General features: G+C 48.4%; 1 protein-coding gene across 1 annotated transcript in view; it reads left to right on the top strand.

The window, feature by feature from the left end:
- AMBRA1 (autophagy and beclin 1 regulator 1) overlaps nucleotides 1-25,295 on the top strand; it is a 256,562-nt gene that overhangs the window by 218,464 nt on the left and 12,803 nt on the right. The window contains exon 17 of the mRNA XM_006157846.3: nucleotides 16,769-16,908. Within this exon, the coding sequence (XP_006157908.1) occupies nucleotides 16,769-16,908 (140 nt within the window). The remainder of the gene's footprint in view (nucleotides 1-16,768; nucleotides 16,909-25,295) is intronic.

Genomic DNA, 25,295 nt, shown 5'->3' with positions numbered 1-25,295 from the left:
CCCTGGATTATGCGCTGGGTTTCCAGAGACCTGAAAGTATCTTCTGATAAAGGATAAACTGAATAGGTCCTTACCATAATAAGAAACTTTGCGTCTGGAGATGTGTAAAGGATTCAGTGATATATTTATACTTAAAAATTTAAAAAAAAAAAAAAACAAGCTATGAAACGTGATAGCATACCATGAGATGTTCTTCCCGTGGGTGTGGTGGACGACGACGACTTCAGGCAGCTGCCGTCCCCTCTCTCCCTATGGAGGAAACGCCCTTCCGGTCTAGGCCCCTGGCCTTGTCTGACAGGGTCCTCTCTTATGTGCTGCCAAAGCCTTCTGGGGGTCCTGTGCTTAGTGGCCCGTTGGACTCAGCCAGACTAGTGTGGCTGACTGTTTCCCACATCCTGCGGAGCCTCATTTGGCCAGGATTTTGTCAAGAGGGATGGAGCATTTGATCAGTTCTCTAATTAGATAGTGTTTAAACGCTCTCTCAAGCTAAAAACCTGTGAATTCCTTTAGTACTTTGGGTAGTCCGTGACATTTACAGTTTGAGGCTGGGATTGGTATCTTTCCTGTTATCTCTAAGTTGTGTGGTGTGTGTGTGTTTAATCTCCCCAATTAGGTTCAGTATAGCTCCTCAGGGCTTATCCCCCAGGGTCTCATTTCCTGCTGTGCACGCCTATGCTTGTTGAATGCCTGAAGAGGGAAGGATTTGTTTTAAGGAAAAAACTAGAGCTAGGGCCCATCTTATACAGAGCGCAGGAAGTGGGCGGCCTGCGTGGTGCTTGATCTCTCCACAGCCCTGCCACACGGATGGCTCCTTTATCCAGCTATACTGAACCAAAGGTGCTTTCTTGCCAGGGTGCCCTAACTGGAATGCCCTGTTCCCCTCATCTCCAACTGCTGCAAGCTCTTCCCCAGAACGCTTGTGCTGTCCCTGTACCTAGTGTACACACTCGGGTCAGTATTCATCACACCTAGCTCAAGTGGTCCCCGCTGTCCTCCTCTCCTGGGCTGTGGCTCCGGGTGGTAGAGACTGCCTGTTATCTCTTTATGATCCGAGCATCTGATGGACAGCCTGCCATTAGGGGAATCTGAGTAAGGGAAAGCATCCTCCTATCGTGTAGGTGAAAACTAGCAGAACCAGTGATGAGTGACATCATGTCCCACCCTCCGAAAGGGGCAGAAGCAAAGCATTCTAGGGCTAGCAGATGGCATAGCAGTTATGTTGCTGGACTCCCACGTGGCCGACCAAGATTCGAGTCCTGGACCCGATGGCTTGAAACTCACTCCCGGCTCATGTGCATGTGCGCCTGATCCTGGGATGAGAGTGGAGGAGAAGGGACTGTGACATGGCCATCTCCTGGGGGATGATTTCTCACTTTTGCTTCTACTGTTTCTGTGTCCCTCCCTCTCTCCAGCCAGCACATGCGCCCTAAGTCAAAAACTTCTATTTAAAAAAAAAAAAAAAAAAAAAAGGCTTTCTAGTGTCCTGCAGGTAGCTTAGTGACTAAAGGTGCTGGACTCCCACATGGCCAACCATGGTTCGAGTCCTATACATGGTGGCTTGCTTTCTCACTTTCTCTCTCTCACTCTGTCCCTCTCTGGTCAAATTATAATAAATATATAGATAAAAGTTAAATAAAATATTTTTTAAAAAACTGAAAAACAAAAAAGACAATGACAGGATAGTTCTTTCTGATTACTGAATTCCCTGTGACTCTGGAAATATTTGACATCGGATAGACAGGAGAAAACTTCATAGAAAGTGCAGTAAGCCTATTTTCTTATTTAGATATTTAAATATGGAAGTTAACTTTTAGTCTAAATATTCTGGATTTTTTTGTTTGTTTGAATAGAAAAAGCACCTAGAGTTTACTTTTCACCACCCAGAATTCTGGTTCAAACAACCATTTTTCTGACCCTTTCTGCCTAATTCTGAAATAGTTATTTATCATTATTAAGAGAGAGGCTGAGCATGTGTGCATCGTGCCCAAGATCCCGAGAGGAGAAGGGATTGTGGCATGGCCATTCCTCTGGGGGGTGATTTCTCATTTCTGTCTCTCTCTCTCTCTGTCTTTCTGGCGAGCACACGCACCCTGTAGCAAAAACCTCTCAAAAAAGAGAGAGAGATAGGGTAGGATTTTGGTAACATTAATGGACTTATCCAGCCTCTCCCAGAAGCCTGGCTCTTGCCCACCTCATGGCATAGGCTGCCAGTCCTCCATGCTAGCAAGGTTTCTCTTTTCCATAGGATCCAAAAACATCTGGTTAAGGGCAAACAGCTAGCACGTGAAAGCCAAGAGAGTGGGACGTGTTGTCACACTGGGGCCAGCCGCCCAGGGAATGTGGTTGGAGGATTCAGCTGAGGAGACGTGGTAATCCAGTTAGTCCGTGCTGCCCTGCCGAGGGGCTCAGGGCAACTAGCCAGCCGCTGCATGCCTCGTGACGAGCTATTTCTGAGGCTGCCCAAGGAGGCTTTTTTGATTCTCAGTAGGTACCATCTGCTAGTAGGAGAGGGAGCTGAAGTGACTGGAAAGTTCTCAGTGGGGAAGTGTGCCCCTCACCCGGGAGGCAGGATCGGAGGCATCTCAATGAGGTTTTGCCCAGCCAGGTGTCCCTAGGCCTTTTAAACTGCAGGAAGGTTTCTGGTTTGCCAGCTTTGGGCGGTTCCTTATGTCCAAAGGCACCAAAGCACTCACCACATGTCCCTGAATTCAGTCATCTGTGGAAGAGAAGACACTAGCTTTTTTGGATATAGCTGTGCTTTACTATTGTTTAATGCAGGAAATGAGTCTTTGGGCGGGATCAGGGAATGAGGGCTTAATGGGATGATAGAACATCTCTACAAGGGAAGTACAGGCAGGGCCTACCTGTGATGTCAGGCTCTGGCCTTGAAGGAATGTTTTTTGGGTAATAGCCCCATCCCAGAGCTTTTCTACCCAGAATTTCTCTTCTCTTTAAAGAATTATTTTATTTGGGAACCAGCAGTTAGCGTAATGGCTATGTCGCTGGACTCCCACATAGTCGACTGCGGTTCGCCTCCCGGACCCGGTGGCTTAAAAACTCATGCCAGGTGCGTGTGCGTGCGTGCCCAAGATCCCGAGAAGAGAATGGAGGAGAAGGGATTGCGGCATTACCATCCCCTCTGGGGGGTGATTTTTCGCTTTCTGTCTCTATGTCTCTCTCTGTCTGTCTGGCAAGCACAAGCGCCCTATAGCGAAAACCTCTCAAAAAAAAAAAAAAAAAAAAGAATTATTTTATTTATTTATTTAAATTGGAACAAAGAGGGAGTGGGGGAGAGAGAAGAGGAAGCTGCCAGGTCTGGGACTCGAACCACAGTGGATGCACCACACCACCCACCGGCCCCACTACCAGAATTTCTCTTCTCCTCTTGCCTCTTAGAATTCACTGTGGTAATGTTCACAGAGGTGAATTTGTTGGACCAGCAGATATTCCCAAGAGAACATCCTCTAGAGAACTGACTTATTTTAATTTCCACTAAGTGACGCCTGTCCCCAAGGGATGATCTCTTATATGCTCCCATATGAAAACTCTTCTGAAGATGAATTGCTAATTGCTATTAGCCTTGGTGTACCTTCTCCAAACAGTGTTTCAGACCTTTGGATCAGTGCTTCCCAAACTGTGGTCCTTGGGTAGCATGCTTCAGAATTACAGAGGGACCCTGTTAAAATGCAGATCCACTTCAGATCTAAAATCAGAATAGGAAGGGCAGGGCCAGCAGGTGGTGTGGTGGTTAAGGGCACTGGACATGGTCTACCATGGTTCAAGTCCCAGATCTGGTGGCTAAATAAGTATTTTTTTAAAAAAAGAAAGAAAGAAAGAAAGAAAAGAATAGGAAGTAGAGCCTGAAGGGCCTGACGTCTGATTTTTTTTTTTTAAATATATAGAGATTTTTGCTAAAGGGCATGTGCACTTGCTGGTGAGGTAGCGAGAGGCAGAGAGTCGGAAAGCAAGAAATCATCCCCCAGGGTGTGGTGGGTAAGGGTGCTGCCCAGATCTGGTGGCTAAATAAATATTTTTTTAAAAAAAGAAAGAAAGAAAGAAACAAAGAAAGAAACAAAGAAACAAAGAAAGAAACAAAGAAAAGAATAGGAAGTAGAGCCTGAAGGGCCTGACGTCTGATTTTTTTTTTTTAAATATATAGAGATTTTTGCTAAAGGGCATGTGCACTTGCTGGTGAGGTAGCGAGAGGCAGAGAGACGGAAAGCAAGAAATCATCCCCCAGGGTGACAGCCACACCACAGTCTCTTTTCCTCCATTCTCCTCTTGGGTTTTGGGGCAGGCAAGCACAGGTGCCCAGCATGAGTTTTAGTCTGCTGGGTCTGGGACTTGAACTATAGGCGACTATGTGGGAGTCCAGTGATGTAACAATTACGCCATCTGCTAGTCCCTGAATTTTTTTTAAGTTAGTTTGTTTATGAGAGAGAGATTGAGATGGATACTTTTTTTTTTTTTTTTTGGGCCGGGTGTGTATGTATACTCACCAGAGAGAGGAAAATGGAGAAAGCATCCCCTCCATGGGAAATGTTCACACCACAATCCCTTGTCCCTGTTCCTCCCTCCTTTTAGGATTTTAGGCACATAGGCCTAGTATGTTTTTCTGAGTCACTGGGTCTAGGACCTCAACCGCGTGGTCGGCCATATGGGATTCAGCTCCTTTAACCACTGGGATTGATTTTTGTTGTTGTTAGTTTTTGCTGTAGGGTGCATACGCTCCCCAGAGAGAGATAGGAGGTGGGGTAGAGTGAGAAAGCACCTCCTGGGGCAGTGGCCATGTTACAGTCCTCTTGGAATGTTGGACATGCACTCACGTGCACCCAGCATGATTTCCAAGCCCCGGGTCTAGCACTCGAACCTGGGAGTCGGCTACATGGGATCTAGCCACTTTATCCTCCATACCACCAGCTAGCCCTAAGACTGACTCCTGACAGAGTCTTGCCAGGTCAGGATCCTTCTGCCCCAGCTTCCCCACCAGCCAGTACAGGTGCACACCTCTGCACCTGGCCCGTTTAGTTGGGGCAGCAGCTGAACTTGGGCCTCCCACGTGGATACAGCCGCTCGGTAGCAGTGTCTCTGTGGGTGCACCATCACAGCTAAGCCCCCAATACCTATTTTTAAAAATAAGCTTTCCAGATGATTCTGATATACACTTGAGTTTGAGAATTGCTACTCTTAATATCTGTCCCTTCCCCTTAGGTTTCTGCTCTCAGCCTTATCAGAAGGCAGAAGTGCAGTGTTGAGTCTCCTTGCACTTGTGGTTTTATGTGTGGTGCTTTGCTCCAGGGCAGTAGTTCGTGTGCTGGCTCCTGCCCAATCCGGCTTTCCGCTGCCCACCTCATCTCCCACCCTGTCTCAGTTGCTGCTGCTCTCCAGGCTTCTCCTTGAACACCTCTGTGTGCTGCAGTCATTTTAATTTGTATCCGTGTCCAGTGTCTTTTTGATCTTTCCTTTTCACTGAGACTAGCCTTAGTTCTCCTCATTTTAATGATTGGCAAATCCAGAAAAGTAAGACTGGATACAGATTCCCCCCCTTACCCTGTCCATCTGAGAGCCCTCCAGACATGAGCCATCTCTATGACTCAGTGTCTTTTCTTTCTGTCTTCTTTCCTTTTCACTTTAACCAATGAGGACTTTTTGTTAATTTTTGTTTTGTTTTTAAGTTAGGCTTTTAGTGACTGCTGAGCTGAAGTTTTGCTGAGTTCTCAAAACACTAAACTGTGTTCCCTCTGGCTTTCATTTTCTAATTGGAACAAGGCACAATATTGTAACAGCAAACTGCAATTATTTTTCTAAAATAGTGACAACTTGCACATTATAACAACTTCGGTTGTAACCAAGTGAAAGCATAATAACAAAAATACAAAATTACTAATGAAACCAGAAATAGTCATATACCAAACTGCTTTTCTGGTTTATATCACAGTAAATGCTGCGTTTCCTAGGAATGGGGCACAAATCAGCAACTGGGGAAAGCGGCTTTGGAACAAGGGGCATTGCTAGGGCATTTTGAGCTAGAAAGCAAGAGTAAGGATTTGTCTTTTCTTTTCTTTTCTTTTCTTTTTTTTTTTTTTTCTTAAGAGAGATTTCTGGTATAGGGCAGAGATTTGTGTATAGGACACTTGCGCTCGCTAGAGAAACAGAGACAGAAAGAAAAATCAGTCCCCAGGGGGAATGGCCAATCCACAATCCTTTCTTCTTTGTTCTTCTCTTGGGATTTTGGACACACACTCATATATGCCTGGCATGAGTTTTAAGCCATCGGGTCTGGGACTTGAACTGTGGTTGACTATGTGGGAGTCCAGCGGCATAACCATTATGCCATCTGCTGGTTCCAGGATTAGTATTTCAACACAGGAATTAATAGGAATATATTTTTTTTCCAAACACATGGACCAGTCCCCCTCTCCCAAACCAGATAAGGATTATAGGCATATACATGGTTTACTAAGGACTGGATGGGCCAGCAGGTGGTGTGGTGGTTAAGGCACTGGACTCCTACATGACCAACCACGGTTTGAGTCCTAGACCTGGCAGCTTGCTTTGTCACTTCCCTTTCTGTGTGTCTCTGGTGAGCACATGTGCCTTATACCAGATTAGAATAATAATAACAACAAATAAATCTTTTTAAAAAAATGGAACTGGAGAGGATCCTTATCACCTTCTCCCTGCAGATCCCAGAGTCCCCGGAGCTTGACTCTCAGCAGTGCTGCCGTTTCATTGCAGGAGTGAGGGGAGGCATCTGCCTCTGCCTCGGCTGGGGGAAAGAGCCTGGGTCAGGGCACAGTTCCCCTTCCTCTGTGGAGCAGCACTGTGCTCTTGAAGGCAAGCCTTGATTACCTCAGGGTCAGGCTTATTGAAAGCTCTTTCTTTTGTGGCTCTGTGCTAAAACCGTGTGTAAAGGCCGAGGGACTGGTTGGCAGACAGATCGATCTTTGTAAGGCATGTGGGAAAGACAGCGTCCCTCTCTCTTCCTCATCCCCCTTCCTCGCTCCTAAGAGTTCGGCTGTTTGGTGGTGGACTGTCCCTCTGTACACTTCTTCATCCCCTCATCCGCAGCTGGGCAGCAGCGAAGGAAAGCAGATCGGTTACCATTTTTAAACAAACCCACAACATGCCCAAATCCAGTCGGGCAGTAGTACTAGCGTACCATGGAATTTAGTAGAGATGCGGGTTCTTAGCCCCTCTTCAGACCTGCTGGATCAGGACCTCCCCCACACCTGCCCTCCCCTACCCCCACCCTGACATGGGGCCCAGCCTTCCAGGCGAGTCTGCACACGAAGTTACTCAGGCTTGAGGACCACTTGGATTGTGCGGGGATTCCAGGTAGCTCTGGCCTGGCGAGATGGCTGGCCCTTCGCCTCTTTGCTCTGACCCTCTCTTACTGTCTATGAAATGTCATCTGGTTTACTCCCATGGCTCTTACTAACCAGAACTTTTCAGTATTTCCAGGCATCTGAGAAATTAGCAAGTTATCTCCTGCTCTGACCCTTTCTAGATCACGCAGGCATCCTCTCATGATGGCACTGCAAGGACTAGTGCCATGAGGCCTTTTCTAGTCCTGATTCCGATCTCGCCCAGTTGATGTACTAGAAGACATGCCTGTGTACCCACATTTCATAGTGCCAGACACTTGGACTCTTGGCTCTTCGACTTAGCGTGAGCAGCAAGATCTCTGCCCGTTCCACCAGGCTCTTCCTCATCCGAAAAAGCATTTCTGGAGGTTCTTTCTTATGTGGGAGGTGTCTGACATGATACCCATTGGTGGGTATCTTAACTTTCCAGGCAAGCTCCATGACCTGGTGGTGATTAAGGCAGCCAGATCCCATATGGCTAACCCTGCAGTTCTGGTCCTAGACCTGACTGCTCGAGAAACACACCAGGTGCACGTGTGTGCGTGTCCAAAATCTCGACCGAATAGAAAAACAGAGGACAAGGGTTATAATGTGACCATGCCCATGGAGGATGCTTTCTTCTCTCTCCATTTGTCTGTCTTTGTCTGCTGAGCACGTGTACCCTCTGCCAAATTTAAAAAAAGGAAAAAAAAGGTATCTTAGCATCCCCCCGGCTGTAAGAGACCTGAGGAGGCTTGCGTTGTTTTTTACCATTTTCCAGCCATCTTTAGAGTCGAGTGGCAGCTGATTATTACATTGGGTTGTCGGGAAGGTCATGACGCCTTTTTGCATAGAAAAACACGTCTTGACTTTTCCCACAACCCAGTGGTTCCATCACGGTGAACCTTCGGAAAGCTGTGGTGTCTGGCATGCTGTCACAGTTGAAGTCCTGCGTCAGGCTGAGCAGCCCCTGCTGTGAGCGCTGACCAGCCTCTGTGCCCCTGCATGTGTAGAGGCTCTTGTGCCCTGTTCTAGCTTTGTTCTCCAATATATAATCCTTCCTCTGACGCCCTGCCACCCTCTCTGCCCTTGAATTTAGCCTGTAATGTAATAATCCTAATCAGCTGTGCTTCCCTAGACTCTGGAAGTTTGATGTTCAAAAACAACCTGGAACTCTAGTTCAATCTCTGATAATCTCCATAAATCTAAGGGGACTGAACTTCTTAATCTTGTCTGGCCTTGAGGGGCGGGATCGGGGGAAGGTGTGTGGCAAATACTAAAAATAAAGATATTTTATTTTTGTATCCTGGAAGGATACAGAATTTTTCTCCCTTTTTTCAAGGGGAGATTGGGATAAAAGAGAGACGGCTTTGTTGTCAGAAATGATTTACTCCTTCCTAAGATTTTTGTCCTCATTAATTTTCTTAAAGCTGCCTGTCAGTTGATTAAAAGCTGCTTCCGCTGCAATTATCTTAAGTTGACTTCTGAGATGTGGTACAAAGCAGCTATCCTCAAAAAGTTCCTTTTTCTTCAGAACATCGTAGGAAAGGGGGAGGGGTTATGGGAGAAGTCAGAGGTGTCGCTGATGCAAGTTGTCAGAGAAGGGAGGGGGCAAGATAAAAAATTAAAAATAACATTAGAACTGCAGTCAAAGCCATTAGTTTAGGCAAATTTTTCCATGACAGATTCATCCAACTCAGGCAATTTCTTTCTTCCATAGCCTCTTAGTAGAATGCTGTCTATACTGTATATTATTCTTTTCGCTCAGAAATATGTTATCAGGGACAACTGGTGGCTTTCTGGTTAAGGTGGCTGCATCGCACTTGGCCAGCTATGAGGGTCGAATCTTGGACCTGTCAGCTTGGAAAAACATGCCAGCATGTGCATGTGCGTGCACTCAAAATCCCAAGAGGAGAATGGAGGAGAAGGGACTGTGGTGTGGCCATCCCCCGAGTCATGTGCTCGCTCACTCTCTGTCTCTCTCTCTCTCTTTCTCCCTCTCTCCAGTGGACGCATGCACCTTATAAGCAAGTTGAAATTCCTTTTTTTATTGAACCCCTATCATCAGTATGAGAATGCAGCAATGGACGCAGCTGTCCTGGCCCCGCTCTCATAGTGCTTTGTGTTAGATGCCAAGCTTCTTGTGGGGGTTTTCACTGCCGTGCCCCAGTGTTCACTGTGCTTGGCACCAGGAGGCACTCAGTATGCTTCATGGCTGTGTATGACTCCAAGGTTGTGTGCCTTGTGTTTATCTGCATGTACATGCACCCCTCTCACTACCTCCACCACCACCATCAGTGTGCCTAGAACATTACCCATTTGAGCAAAGGCATTGTGAGGTAGCTGTCAGAAGTCACACACAGTTCTGCCCCATATCAGTGAGTCTCTGAGAGTTCTAGTCCTTCTACTACCAGATCTGCTGCCAGTTCCCTGGCATACATTTTCAAAAGTGAAAAGGGAAAACGTTTTTGTTTTTTTTTGTTTTTTTTTTTTTTTTGAGATGTTTTCGCTAGAGGGTGCGTGCGCTCACCAGACAGACAGACAGAGACAGAGAGCTAGACAGCTGGAAATCACCCCCCAGGGGAGATGGCCATGCCGCAATCCCTTCTCCTCCATTCTCCTCTTGGGATCTTGGGCACGCACGCACACGCGCCCGGCGTGAGTTTAAGCCGCCGGGTCCAGGACTTGAACCGCGGTCAACTACGTGGGAGTCCAGCGACATAGCCATTACGCTAACTGATGGTCCCAACAGGGAAAACATTCTTGTTTCGTTTTGTTTTGTGGGTTTTTTCCTCCCCAAGAACTGGTAGGTAAATCAATTCTTGCATCAGTAGAAGCTGAAAGCATTTAATATAACCTCTGTCCTGAACACACAAACTCTTCCTTCTTCCAAAAAACTTAACCAAGGTGAACCTCTAGGACATTGCTCTTAGGCCGATTCCTTTGAGATTTAGAAAGCTGAGGAAGTTTAAGACCTTGTTGTGCCAGAGATGTGGGAACAGGAGGAAGTAATTACTTTAATTTCTAGGAGTCCCAGAGCAATGAGTGTCTCAGTATTTCATGTGGCACAGAAGTAAATCCCTCAGCTGAAGTAATCTCTGTGCTTTGATCCTTCCTGCCAGGGATGGCCTTTGGAAGCACCAGGTCAGTTGAAAAATGATCAAAAGTGCTGTCCTCTAACTGTCCTTCAGAGTCTTTTGGGGGGGGGGGGTTGTGAAGAAGTATAGGGATTTCACTTTGGAGAGTTTTTTTGTTTTGTTTTGTTATAGGGTGCGTGCGCACGCCAGAGAGACAGAAAGTGAGAAATCACCCCCATGGGGGATGGCCATGCCGCAATCCCTTCTCCTCCATTCTCCTCTCGGGATCTTGGGCACCCACGCACACACGCCTGGCATGAGTTTAAGCCACCGGGTCCAGGACTTGAACCGCAGTCGTATACATGGGAGTTCAGCGACATACCCATTACGGCAACTGCTGGTCTCACTTGAGAATCTTTTTGAGAAACAGATAAGGTAAATTTTATAGGTCTCAACAAATCACAGGAGGTTGACTAGAAATGACTTTAAAGCAGCACATTGTCAGTAACAACAGGGGCTGGCCTATCCCAAAGAGTTAAGAAAAGGAGCTGTGAGCTCTTCTTTTTGGCTGGCAGAGCTTTGGCTTGGACAAGTGGGATCTAGCAGATTTGTTCCTGCTTCCACTGATTGAAGGGAGAGAGTTAAGTGACTTGGTATTCTGATTCTAGTTTTTAAATAACCACTTTAAAAATGGCACCAATGTTCTTTGGAGTTCTAAACTTCAAAGTAGACCGTAAAGAAAACTTGAAGACAGTAAAATAAATGAAGATTTCTCCCTACAGATGAAGAAAAACCAATAATCCAGAGTCTAAGCAGAGCAACCGCTCAAAAGGGGAAAAGGATGGCCTTAGTGTTCCCCCTGCTTGCTCTGGATCAGTGCATTTCTCATTCCGACAAGACGCGTAGCCCTCTGTTTCCAATGGGAAGGTCAGCTGTCTCTCAGCACCTGCTTCCATTGAGTCCCCCCCGACCCCTTCTCAGAAAGCTGATTCTGTTCTAGTAACCCTCTCTGAAAGTACAAAGCCTCCCTTAATGCCCATCACTACCCAGAAAGCATTTCTCCTCTTCACAGTTCCTTTCTTCCCAGAAGCCCCCTTAGCTTGCACCTCTCACTTCTCCCAGACCCCTTCCCTTCCACGCTCGGTTTCTGGTCGTCCTCTTCTCCCAGCCAGCTTCTGTCCTAGTTAGATAAAGATTTGCCAGCTGCACTCAACCTCTCGTCTCCACCGCGAAGGTCCAGCTTCAGAGAGGATGAGTTTCCCACGTGTGAGCACTCTAGCCGCATGGGGTTTTCGGTAGCCGCTTATCTGAGCTGGTCAGCACAGTGCGGTTTGCTGTCTGGACGAATGGCCCAAGTCCTATCTGCAAGCATGTTGTTGAGAGCTGCAGCACATTTTCCTCTGCGTCTTCAAAGACGGAAAGTTTCCCACTGACCTCTTGCTCCCTCTCATTCTTCCGTTGTTGATCTGGGAACTCTTCATTTTCCCTGCCTTCCTGTTAGTTCGAGTTTGAGGGATGGAGAGGCAGGCAGTACGAGGGACGATTTCGGACCCCAGAAGTGAAGGAGTCATCTGTTCCTCAGAGCCCTCAAGATCTCGGTGGCCGAACTCGGTCCCTGTTGACGTGCTGAGACTGCACTGACTCTAAGAACTGTGTCCCCTCTAGCATATTGATCTGATTCCCTTCATAGCTGTGAGACAGAAATGAGGACAATCTACTTTCGGGGGTAGGGGTTGCTGACAGCGTTCCTCATGTTCCAGGGAAAAGCTGCAGTGAAGACAGGTGAAACCAGGACTCCTCAGACATGAATCGGCAGCTGGGTGTGTAATCCAGCCCCGAAAGGTCCCCGGTCCTGGTACTCTTCCTCCAGCGTAGCAGGCTGTGCGCTGTGGCTTCACGGGATGTGGCTTTTGCTGGGAGGCGGGGGGGCTTCAGCAGGCTGCTGACCTTTGCCCTTGGCATCCCATGGGAGCTCCTGGCTACTGTCAGAGAAACCTGAACTTGAGATGTATTTGTGGTAACTTTAAGTGAAAGTCAGAACCATTCTTTCCAATATCTCAGATTCTCTTTCTTGTCAGTATTGGTGAACTTTTGGTTTTAGACCTAGCCCCCATGGACATCTGAGGAGTCCCAGCTCACCAGTCTCTGGGTCAGAACAGCTAACGCCTGAAACCGTAAATTGCAGGGCTGTAGCTGGAGTTCCCTCATCCCCGTCACCGGGGGGAGCTTGTTGCCCAGACAGCCTCTCATCTCTAGGGCTGATGGAGGGGAGTGTTCCCCCCAGTGGGGAACAGTGTATTGTGAGCTGTGCAGCTCTGGCCAGGGAAGAGTGGAAACTACATCTGTCGGTGCTTCTCAAACGGACTGTCTCACTACTCTGGGGTTCTGTGTGAAGTGAGGAGGGCAGGACTGGACCTCTCAGGACTTGTGAGCCAGCCATCGCCGCCTATCCTGCAGCCTCTGCATGCCCATCCTCCTCTGTGCTCCTCGCCCCCTCCCCCACGTCACAGTGTGATCAGCCTGCAAGTGCTTATCAGGAGTCCTAGGGGCTGCTGATCTCCACGTGGCGTTTTCTGGCCTCCTGCCACAAAGCAGGATTTAGCCTAATACCCAAACATTAGAGGAGACAGGTACTTGGGAGATGCCCTTTTAGCAATGTTTAAGGACTAGGGCATGAGGTGGGTGGTTCCATCGCCGGTGGACAGATCGATGTTCCCTGACTCCTTACAGCCGTTGTGGAGTAGCTGGCAAGGTCTGGAGCGTGAACCTTTAATTACTTCTTCTCAATCCGTCTGTGACCTTGTCTCACCCAAGCATCATCTGCCATAATGGTCTCTTGAGAGTTTTGTCCCCAAGCCATGTTCCTGTACTAAGAAGCAAAATGATGGTATGTGCTTGTCACTCCCTCTGTAGCAATTAAAGGTTGAATCTGTGACATATAAGAGGCTTGTTTGCTTCTTTCTCGGTCTGGAATATTTCTAGGAAAGAATTGTTTTATTCTTTCTTTGAGACTGACATAAAAAACTTGGCACAATCCTTAAGTGTATGATTTACTAAAACTTTATTATCCTCCTACTGGCAAGGCTTTCTCTGGCCCTTCTTCCTCATTCTCTTTAAGTCTTTATGAGTTTAGGGGGGACCGTCGTAAGGCCCTTATCGAGCTATGACAGTCCAGAAATATTGAGGCTCTCCTTATCCAATTAATTGAAATGAACGCCCAGCCTTGACTCTGGTGTGCCTCACCTGACCTATGGGAGCAGGAACATCAAACACCTCACGTTACCCCGCCACAGCTGTCCGAGCACCGTGGTGTCTTCTTGTACATGCCCAAGTTCTATTTATTGGTTTATTAGTTTGTTGTGTGTGTTGGGTTTTCCGTTTGTTTGTTTTTTGACAGAGAGAGATTTTGGCTATAGGGTGTGCATGTTCGCCAGAGAGACAAAAAGAGAGAAATCACCTCCTGGGGGGATGTCCACGCTGCAATCCCTTCTCCTCCATTTTCCTTCCAGGATCTTCAGCGCACATGCATACATGGCCAGAGTGAGTTAGTTTGTTTATTTGTTTGTTTGTTTATAAGAAGTATTTTATTCGACTTTATTTAGTAGTAGTAGTATTTTCCAGTTTGATCAGAGAGAGAGAGAGAGATGGAAAGTGGGAAAGCCACCAGGCCCAGGATTTGAACCAAGGTCGACCATGCAGGAGTCTACCACCTTTAACCACCATGCCACTTGCTGGCCACAGAGTGAGTTTCAAACCACTGGGTCTGAGACTCAGACGGTGGTCAGCTATGTGGGAGTCCAGCGACATAACTACTATCCCATCTGCTAGTTCCTATTTCATTTTTTGAGGGGGGGAATCTCTCATCAGGATAATCAGAAAAACAGTTATTACTGTATCACCCTAAATTCGTCATTTGAATATTGTTTTCCAAATCATACTCTCGTTTATTTTACCTTTTTTTTTCCTTCCATTAACCTGAAGGGCAGATAAAAACAGGTGAAGTTTATTCTGTTGAGTAAAAACTGGGAAACGTAAATGGGAAATCAAACCACTTGATAGTTTTTCAGCCTCATGTCCTTTCTCGAAGCCCCAGTACAGGTTCCTAGTGTCAATAACAGGAGTTATTTGTGAGCTTGCACTGTGCTGGCCATTTTATATAAATCATCTTTTAAAATCTCCCTAGTTAGGGCCAGCAGGTGGCATGGTGATTAAGGGTGCTGGACTCCCACATGGCTAACCATGGTTCAAGTCTCGTACCTGGTGACTTGCTTTCTTATTTTCCTCCTCTCTCAATCTCTCTCTCTCTGGTCAAATTAAAATAAATAAATAAGTAAATAATTTATAATTCTTAAAAATACAGTCTCCTCCCTAGTTTGGGGCCTGCAGGTGTCGTGGTGGCTAAGAGCGCTGGACTCCACATGGCCGACCACGGTTCAAGTCCTAGACCTGGTAGCTTGCTTTCTCACTTTCCCCACTCCTCTCTCTCTGACCCTCTCTGGTCAAATTGAATAGGTAAATAAATAAAGTTAAATAAAATTATTCTTTTTAAAAAAAAAAACTCTAGTTATTTGAATGTGAGTACTCTTTATTTTTTTTAATTGCCAGAGGGCACGTGCACCAGCAGAGACAGAGAAATAGGGAGTTGGGGGGACCAGCCATTAGCATAATGGCTATATGTTGCTGGACTCCCATGTAGTCGACTGCGGTTTGAGTCCCAGACCTGGTGGCTTAAACTCACGTCGGGCACATGTGCGTACGTGCCCAGGATCCCGAGAGAAGAATGGAGGAGAAGAGATTGTGGCATGGCCACCCCCCCTGGGGGTTGGTTTCTCACTTTCTGTCTCTCTGTCTCTTTCTGACCAGCACACAAACCCTATAGCATAAACCTCTCCAAGAAAAAAAGAAAGAAAGAGGGAGTAAGAGAAGGAGAGAAAACACCCCCAAACAGGCATGGCCACACTGCAATCCCTTCCCCTCCGTTTTCCCATCCTATCAGGATTCTGGGCATACACAAGCACCTGGTGTGTTTTGCAGGCCTCTGAGACTGAGACTCAACTGCAGTTGGCCATGTGGGATCCATCTCCCTTAAACACTGGGCCACAGGGCCAGCCTGCATGTAGATTCTTGTTCTAAGCTGAGATCTAAAGAAGTTTACACGGTGGTATCGGGGTTCAAACCCCAAGTCCCTTTACCTTTAAAATCCATCTTTCATTTTCCACCAGCATGTCCCTCTTTCCCACTGATGTTGCTTCTGGAACATCTTGGAGGTCAGTGGCCAAAGAGACTGTGAGGTGTCTTATTTCAGCCCAAAGCCTAGACACAGCTAAGCTGCCCCTTGGAAAATATTAGCTTGGAGAGATGTGGATTGTTTTTTGTTTTGTTTTGTTTTTTTGTGTTTTTTTTTGGAGAGATTTCTCACTGTAGGGCGCGTGCGCTTGCCAGACAGACAGAGAGAGACAGAGAGACAGAAAAAGAGAAATCACCCCCCGGGGGGGGCTGGTCACGCCGCAATCCCTTCTCCTCCATTCTCCTCTCGGGATCTTGGGCACGCACGCACACGCGCCCGGCGTGAGATTTAAGCCACCGGGTCCGGGACACGAACCGCGGTCGACTACGTGGGAGTCCAGCAGCATAGCCATTACGCTAACTGCTGGTTCCCAGAGAGATGTGGATTGTTGAAAGAAAGGAGACTCTTCCCTTTGAGGAGGGGAATTGAACTATTTAATGATGATTTATATAAGCTAGGAAGAAATCGTGTACGTATGTGTTCAAGATTCCCCTCTGCCCTGCTCCCTACATCTTAATGCACCTTTTAAGTTTCTTTAACAATAGCAGTTTTAACATTGCTTTTAATTAGATGAATTAAAAATGTTCTCTGATGTTAGCACCCCCTCCCGCCCCCCTGTCACCTCCAATTCCCCATTGCTGTGAAAGCGCTATGATTTCCATGGTAACAAGACTGCCATCCAGGGTTGACTTTCACCAGTTGGTGTGGTCAGGGGACAGTAATGGGCAGTCCTTCCTGGTGGGGCGGGCTCCGGACGAGGCTGCCCAGGGCTGACCTGACAGCAGCGACATGCGCTGTGCCACGGCTCCAAGGAGGGTGCGTCAGGTAGGCCCAGTGTTTCCTCAGAGACCAGGCTCTCCGGGTGTAAGACAGTCCCCGCTCCTTGGACTCAAGACCACATCCTCAGACATGGGTCAGACATCGGTCGTCCTATTCCCAGCCTTACCATGCACCTTTCCTCCCTGCAGTGAATGTATTTCCCCTGGATTTTGTTATTCATGGTAACAACTTCTTTCTCCTCCTGTTCTCTTTTTTACCCCCACTCCCTCCCAACTCAGAGAGTTTTCAACGTCCTTTACCCCATGCCTGCCGACCAGCGGAGACATGTGAGCATCAACTCTGCCCGTTGGCTGCCCGAGCCCGGACTCGGCCTGGCCTATGGCACCAACAAAGGAGACCTGGTGATCTGCCGACCGGAGTGAGTGGCTCAGGGGCGGGGATCAGTGGGCTCGTCTGGGCCGAGACCTGGAATGATCTGCCTTCACCTGTGGACCTGGGGGTCTTTGGGGGGACAATCTCGGGCCTTGCTAGGCTTGCCTCCTTCCCCACTGCACTCCTTACAGAGCCCTCCTCCCTCAGGGCTGGTGAGGCTGGCTCTTCATTCAGAGAGTGTCAGAGAGTGGTTTAGTGATTGCATCTTGAACCTAGGGCAGTACTCTTTTTTTTTTGTCTTTGTTTTTCCTTTCTCTGGTTTCCTAGTGATCACAAAGTTTCCCTGCAGGCAAGAGCATACATGTCAAAGATTCTTTTTTAAATCCTTTTTGGAAAATTCAACAGGTGGTCTTGCATTTGTGTAAATGCCATAGACATTAACTGAGGAAATAAAACTGGAAATAGAGTATTGTGAAAATCCTAATTTGTCAAGTCAGTGATCTCTGACAGCCTGTCACTGTTTGTGTCCTGCCTGTTTTCTTTTCTGCATGAAGCTCCGCTCATAATAGGGAAGGCAAATTGAGAAGCTCAGTTGCTTAAAAAGTGATTGTTATCCAGTCTTGAAGTAGGGAACAGGGAGGGACAGAGCACCCAACATTTCTGTCGTGAGTCTTGATGACATCCCTTCCCCTTCCTGGCTTTCTGGAGGACAGAGGTCTATCCAGGCATCAGTTCACTCAAGAGCCTGAGAAACAGCCAGGTTTGTCGTCAATTTCCAGACCCAGCCAGGTGGGGAGTGTGAAGCTCTGTGCTTCACTGCAGATCAGGCTGATTGCTGCGTGGGACGCTGCAGGGTTCCAGCTGACTAAATGCCACTTCTGTCTGCAGGCTGTCCTAATGCTGTCCTTCCCTTGGCGCAGAGACTTCCAGGGTGTTCTGCGGATCACAGAGCAAGGTGTGCCTGCTCTGGCAGGGCCTCTGGCTATTGGGAGTGCCCACATTGCCTTTGGATAGGGCCCTTGGTGGTCTTCCCGAGAGTATGTGTTTGGGTCATTTCTTGTGGTTTCCTAAGGTGATTGGCAGTTGAGCCCTTGTCAGCTGAGTTAAATCAGTGGCCCAGAAAAAAGGAAATGTGGTTCTAAGGAGGCTCTTGCATCCACTCTTGAATTTTTGGAACCTCTAAGAGAAGCTACTGTCTAATCCCAGGTCAGCTCTTCTTGGAGCCAGGAGATTGGTCTGTTCTGCCAGCCACTTGCCCTCGGGATCAGGGTCTGTTCCCTGTGCCTTTCCAGGACACAGCCTGCCTCTTCCAGGACTGCCACTGTTGGCCCCGGCCCTGGGTCTGTCCTTTTTTGCTCTTTCCCCTCGTCTGTTCGTAGTCTCAGAATCAGTCTGTCTTGAAATACTGCTTTTCTCTAAAGCTCACGATGCCAATGGTCTTCTCTCTTCCTCTTTTCTTGGACGTCTTTCTTGAGAGGTTAGAGATGGACCGTCAGCTGTCCTCCACAAGACCTCCCCATCCCACATACCTTCCCCGAGTCTCCCAGCCAGCCAGGATTACAAGCACATGGGGCTGTGCTTGGTGTGTTCAGGTCAACCCAGGATCAGGCCTCCCATACCGCCCCAGCGTCCTGTAGAGGTGCCTTGCCACCTGCATCACCAGGGCTGGGCCCCCTCTTCTTTTCTTAGGAAATCATAAGAAGAGTCTAAAAGTCATTTTTCAAAAACTGGCACAGAATTCTGGACCTTAATTTTATGAACATTATAGCCAGAGGCCTTGCACAGTTTCTCGAAGACCTCATTCCTCAGTAATGTACTGTCTTCGCCTCTCACCACAAAATGCATGTATTTTATTTTCCTGCTATAGGGTGCATGTGCTCACTGGAGAGAGAGAGAAAGATCATCCCCTGGGGGGATGGCCATGCCATAGTCCATTCTCCTCTTGGGATTTTGGGCATGCATGTGCCTGGTGTGTTTTTCAAGCCACTGGATCCAGGACTTCAACTACACAGTCAGCCATGTGGGATCCAGTACCTTAACCTCCAGTGTGGACCTGCTGGTCCTCACCGCTAAATTTTGTCCTAGCCAGACTCCAATCCCTTACCCTTACAGAAGTGATCTGCTCTTACAGAGGCAGGCGCTCCACACCCAGTTCGTTGTGGCCCCACAAAGGTCTCGACTGTCACCTCTGGCTTGGTGAGTCTCAGACAGCTCAGCCGAAGCCGTTGCTGCCTTTGACCCATATCTTCCCTTCTCTGCCCATGTGTCATCGTCATCATCTCAGACACTCAGCAGGCCTGAACCCTGCCGAGGCAGCTCTCTGACCCGCCAGGAACTCCAGCGCCTTCCCCGAGTAAGATGTCCCCAGTGTGGGACCGAACAGTGTCCCACCACACCAGGTTGTGTTGGACCAGGTGGGAACTAGTTAAGTGTGTCTTTTTTGGTGCTGCTCTTTCTCCTGAGTTCTTGGCAAATGCCCCGAGCATTAGGGCAAACTGTAGTGGTCGTATATAAGTTGGACGTGGACATCCTGCTTCTGGCAGGAAAGACGACAATATGCAGGCCTGGAGCCCAATACCCAACTACAGCCTCCTGACAGACCAGGGGCAGAGCTTGACTTCTGGACTTCCCAGCCAGAGCTCTCTCCTATTGCATGTTCTTACCCTTTTTCCAATCAGAAATCCCTTTAAAATTCTGATGAAAGCAATGTACTCCCTTTCACAGAAAAATAGAGCACAAGAATAGGCCTGTAAGTCTGTAACTCTTTTAAGACCTCAGGTAAAGAATGAAACTCTGGGGACCAGCAGTTGGCATAATGGTTATGTCGCTGGACTCCCATGTAGTCAACCGCGGTTCGAGTCCTGGACCCGGTGGCTTAAACTCATGCCGGGCGCGTGTGTGTGCGTGCCCAAGATCCCGAGAGGAGAATGGAGAAGAAGGGATTGTGGTGTGGCCATCCCCCCGGGGGTGATTTCTTGCTTTCTGTCTCTTTTTTTCTGGCGAGTTCACGCGCCCTATAGCAAAAACCTCTCCAAAAAAAAAAAAAAGAATGAAACTCTGGATTATGTTGAGGTGTTCAAGCAGGTCAGGTTCTCAGTGCTGTGGAAAAATGGAGAGGATGAGTGAGAATGTTCATGTCTTTTGCAAAGCCTATGCTTAGGGGCAGTGGGTGGCAAGGTGGTTGGGGCACTGGATTCTCATGTGGCCAGCATGGTTCAAGTCCCAGACCTGGCAGCTTGTTTTCTCGCTTTCTCCTTCTCTCTCTCTCTCTCTCTCTCTCGCGAGTGCTTGTATCCTTTAGCATATTAAAAAACTACTGATAATAATTAAATACTTCTTTAAAAAAATAAAAAACAAAAGTCTGTGCTTAGTGTCTGGGTTAGAACGAGAACTAGTCGGCAGAGAAGTCGGAGCTCAGGGTGGCTGTCTCTTTCACAGGCAGCTGTCTATCCCTGGGTGACGCAGCTCCCTGGCACACCCATTCCCCGGGGCACAGGAGCCAGCCAGCCAGCTGGGCCAAGATTGCAGCCCTCCCTCCGAGACAGGTGCTGTCTGCCTTTGTCTCTGGCACACACAGCTGCACCTCGTTTTTGCTCTCAGTACTGCTCTTGATTTCTCCTCCATTGTCTTGGCTTCATCACGCTCTTCATGCACAAAGACAGAGGGAACAAGTTCCTTGGGCATCTCTTGGTGGTATTAAAAAAGCTTTAGAAAATTCTGCATCCCTTCAGGGGAAGGAGTTTTTACGATAAGTGAGAAGACCAACAGCTGGCCTTTCAGCCTCTGTGGGAAGCCCTGTCACCCAAACCTTCCTGGTGGTGGCATGCTCCTTTCTCCTTTGTTTTCTCCCCCCACCTGCCACTCTTCCCAAACTACGATGGTGCCTCTGGCTGACTGCCAGCCCAGCCAACTCCCCCTCCAGTAACCACAGTGAGTGTGAAATACCAGATTGATATGAGGGAGTGTGTGCTCACTTCCCTTCCGGCTTCACAGACGAGCCTTGCAAATGGGGCGGTGGGTAGGTATTGCTGGGAAAACCACTGCTTCTCAGAGTCAGCTCAGAAGACAGAATTGAGGGGCTCATGGCCAAAGAGAAGTAGACTAAGACACTGAGACCGTCTGTGGGCGCCTGGCCTGTTGGCCAAGGGTGGGACTCCTGTCAAAGCCAGGCTCTGCTCCTCAAAGGGAGCCCCTATTGCAATTGGCAATTACGATCAAGCATTATCGCCCAGGAGAGGAAAGGCACGCCTCTGAATCTGAAGAGGAGCCAGAATTGCCACAGAGAGGACATCTTTCAGGCCAGTCCCTGAGAGCCAGGTGCTGGCTCCTTCTCACATCGCAGAGATGGTGGAGTAAACGCCAGTCTTCCTGGAAACAGCTCTCTGTTCCAGCGGCAGAGAGCTATCCCAGTGTCCACAACCATGTCACTGATCGATGATGGAACAGTGTTCTCAAAGGCAACATTCCTAGGAGTTGGTGAGCTCAGAGCCACAGGTTCCATGGCGAGAGTTTTGACCACTGAGGAAGCAAAGTCAGCTCGTTGGTTCGTTAGGGAGTCCAGATGTCCCAGCACTGGGGAAGCTTTTGAGCCAAGGCCAAACACAACTTCGAGATGCTGCGGAAGGACGCCAGATGTTAAGTGGAAGTCCAAAGGCTGACCTTGGTTGGCCTTCCTGTTCTTCATTCTTAGTGTTTGTCTAGATCCCAGGAAGAACCTGGAACAAGCAGTGACTCATTCATCCTCACCAAGCCCAAGAAGGAAGGAGGTGGTTGGGATCAGTCTTCAGCTTGCAGACTGAAATCAATGGCATTGAGTGTTGAAGGCTACTAGCTTCAGTAGCCCGATGGGGTGTCTTCCACTTTGTTCCTAGGTATAGTGCCTGGAATTTAAACCACGTAGTTTCATCTCTCCGACCACAGGAAGTAAGACAGATCAGCCAGCATTGGGGTGGGAGGGCGAGTCGAATAGCACATCTGGTACAGTAGCTACAAGGGGACTTGAGAAGGTCATGGAAAATTAAGAGTTAAAGTACACATTGTGATGCAACGTTTTTGAAATGTATGCATGGTTTTTTAATATGCATTTTCTGTGAGTTTCATTTATTTATATTTTAAGAGGTACATATGCCGTAGGGTATGTGAACTCACTAGAGAAAGAAAGACAGAGGCAGTGAGAGGGAAAGTGAGAAATCACTCTTGGAGGGGATGGCCACACTACAATCCTTTCTCCTTTATTCTTCTGGGGTTTTGGGCGCACATGCACACACACACTTCTTGTGATTTTCTGGCCACCAGGTCCAGGGCTGGAACCGCAGTCGGCCATGTGAGAGTCCATCAGTACAAGCACTGTGCCATCTGCTAGCCCCATGAACTTGTTTTTATAATTTCCAGAGTCTGCTTACACTCACCAGAGAGGGGAAGAGAAAACACTCCCTAGTGGGGCACGATCGCGTTGTAATCCTTTCTTCCCCATCTCCCCATCCTGTCAGGATTTGGTGCAAGCACACCCATGTGCCTGGCATGACTTTTAAGCCACTGGAGCAGTCGGCCGTGTAGGATCTGGCTCCTTTAACCAGTAAGCTATAGGGCTGGCCCTTTCATGAACTTTTTTTTTTTTTTTTGGAAAGGGTTTTTTTTGTTTTGTTTTTGGAGAGGTTTTTGCTATAGGGTGCGTGCGCTCGCCAGAGAGACAGAGACAAAAAGTGAGAAATCACCCCCCAGGGGGGATGGCCACACCACAGTCCCTTCTCCTCCATTCTCCTCTCAGGATCTTGGGCACACACGCATGCATACATGCCCAGCATTAGTTTAAGCCACCGGATCCAGGACTCGAACCGCGGTTGACCACATGGGAGTTTGGCGACATAGACATTACACTAACTGCTGGTCCCTGAACTTTTTGATATATCCAGATAGATCTCCTGTACTATTTGGCAATTGACCCTTTCAGCAAATAACCAAGTTCACAGCCCTAAGCTAGTGGCACGTGCTGCCCGGTAGAAAGCATTTGAGGGGACCCTTGGCCGCCAGTATCACACTGACAGCCCTACTTCCGATGGTGGGCCTTCTGGTGGCCTCTTTTCTGAGATAAGAAGGAAAGTCCCTAGTCACACAGTACATGGCTTGTCATAGGTTTGGTGTGAACAGTTTGTTGTCACTAACCAGCCCTGGCCAGCAAGAATTAGGAGGGATTTGGCAGGAACTCACATGGTTTTGTGGCCTGTCAGTAAACCCTGACGAGTTTGTAACTCACAGGCAGCTGGCTTGACATGGTGCCCAGCACAGCCAGGATGTGCTCACCAAAGTGGGCAATGATGGCTGATTTGGGGAGCCTCTGCATAGACCCTGGCCACTGGCCTTTTTGCTAACGTTGGGTCACCTCCCTTCTCTGCCCTCCTGTGCCTGTGCTGTTCTCAGACAGCCCTCACACCCCACAGAAAGAGCTGCGGGAAGAGGAAGGAAATGCTGCCTTTTATTGATTTGGTTGTATTTTTTAACAGGGAGCACATGAACGTACGAGAGAGAGAATGAATGTGTCGCCCTGGAAAGGGTCTCATCACACTGCAGTGCCTTGTTCCAGCCCCCAAGGTCCTGGGGAACCATGCACACTCCCAGCATGCTTTCAGGCCAGCCCAGCCATGGGCTTCCAGCCTTGGGAGGGAGATGCTCCTGTTGCCACAGTGGTTGGGCCGAGATGCTATGGGGTCTTCGGAAAAGTCACGACGGGTTTTTCTACGCAAAAAGTGCTATGACTTTTCTGACAACCCACTTTTTTTTTTTTTTAAGAATTATTTATTACGCATGCATACATGCCCAGCATTAGTTTAAGCCACCGGATCCAGGACTCGAACCGCGGTTGACCACATGGGAGTTTGGCGACATAGACATTACACTAACTGCTGGTCCCTGAACTTTTTGATATATCCAGATAGATCTCCTGTACTATTTGGCAATTGACCCTTTCAGCAAATAACCAAGTTCACAGCCCTAAGCTAGTGGCACGTGCTGCCCGGTAGAAAGCATTTGAGGGGACCCTTGGCCGCCAGTATCACACTGACAGCCCTACTTCCGATGGTGGGCCTTCTGGTGGCCTCTTTTCTGAGATAAGAAGGAAAGTCCCTAGTCACACAGTACATGGCTTGTCATAGGTTTGGTGTGAACAGTTTGTTGTCACTAACCAGCCCTGGCCAGCAAGAATTAGGAGGGATTTGGCAGGAACTCACATGGTTTTGTGGCCTGTCAGTAAACCCTGACGAGTTTGTAACTCACAGGCAGCTGGCTTGACATGGTGCCCAGCACAGCCAGGATGTGCTCACCAAAGTGGGCAATGATGGCTGATTTGGGGAGCCTCTGCATAGACCCTGGCCACTGGCCTTTTTGCTAACGTTGGGTCACCTCCCTTCTCTGCCCTCCTGTGCCTGTGCTGTTCTCAGACAGCCCTCACACCCCACAGAAAGAGCTGCGGGAAGAGGAAGGAAATGCTGCCTTTTATTGATTTGGTTGTATTTTTTAACAGGGAGCACATGAACGTACGAGAGAGAGAATGAATGTGTCGCCCTGGAAAGGGTCTCATCACACTGCAGTGCCTTGTTCCAGCCCCCAAGGTCCTGGGGAACCATGCACACTCCCAGCATGCTTTCAGGCCAGCCCAGCCATGGGCTTCCAGCCTTGGGAGGGAGATGCTCCTGTTGCCACAGTGGTTGGGCCGAGATGCTATGGGGTCTTCGGAAAAGTCACGACGGGTTTTTCTACGCAAAAAGTGCTATGACTTTTCTGACAACCCACTTTTTTTTTTTTTTAAGAATTATTTATTTTGGGACCGGCAAGTGGCGTGGTTGTTAAAGCACCACACCCACACCCACTGGCCGCCCTGGGAACCTCCAGGCTTTGACTCGCTCTCCTCTCATGGCCCGGGTGCTGTGGGGGAAGGAGAGCAACCCGGGCCTGCAGGCTGAAGGTCTGACTTCTCTTGGTGCTCGTCTCGGTCCACCCAGCCTGCCATGCACAATACCATCATCTGTGTCCCTTGAGCAAGAGAGAGGTTTCTGTCTTGCAGTTCTGGAGGCTAGATCTGCAGGCCAGATGTTTGAGGTCACGGAGCCAGCATAGTCCGGGTCTCAGGAGCCCCTTTCTAGTTGCGTTTGCACAGGCTAGAGAGAAACACTGCCCCCTCTTCCTCTTCTGGAGCCTCGGTCCTGTTGGATTCGGATTGTACTCTTATGGCCTTGCTGAACCTTGTTTAGCTCTTGAAGAACCTCCAGATAGGTTCATGTTGGGGGTTAGGGCTTCAGCGTAGGAATTTGGGGGATAGTGCTGTCCACGGCGGTATGCCCTGTGCCGTGTAAGAGCAAAGCTAGGTGATTTGTGCATCCTTTAGGATCTCTGCGTGGACACTAGAGATCTAATCAGCAGACACAAAGGCACCTCTTTCCC

Source organism: Tupaia chinensis, unplaced genomic scaffold, assembly GCF_000334495.1.
Source record: "Tupaia chinensis unplaced genomic scaffold, TupChi_1.0 Scaffold000561_1, whole genome shotgun sequence".
In the NCBI taxonomy this organism is placed as follows: domain Eukaryota; kingdom Metazoa; phylum Chordata; class Mammalia; order Scandentia; family Tupaiidae; genus Tupaia; species Tupaia belangeri.
This window is presented reverse-complemented; position numbering and strand designations above follow the sequence as displayed.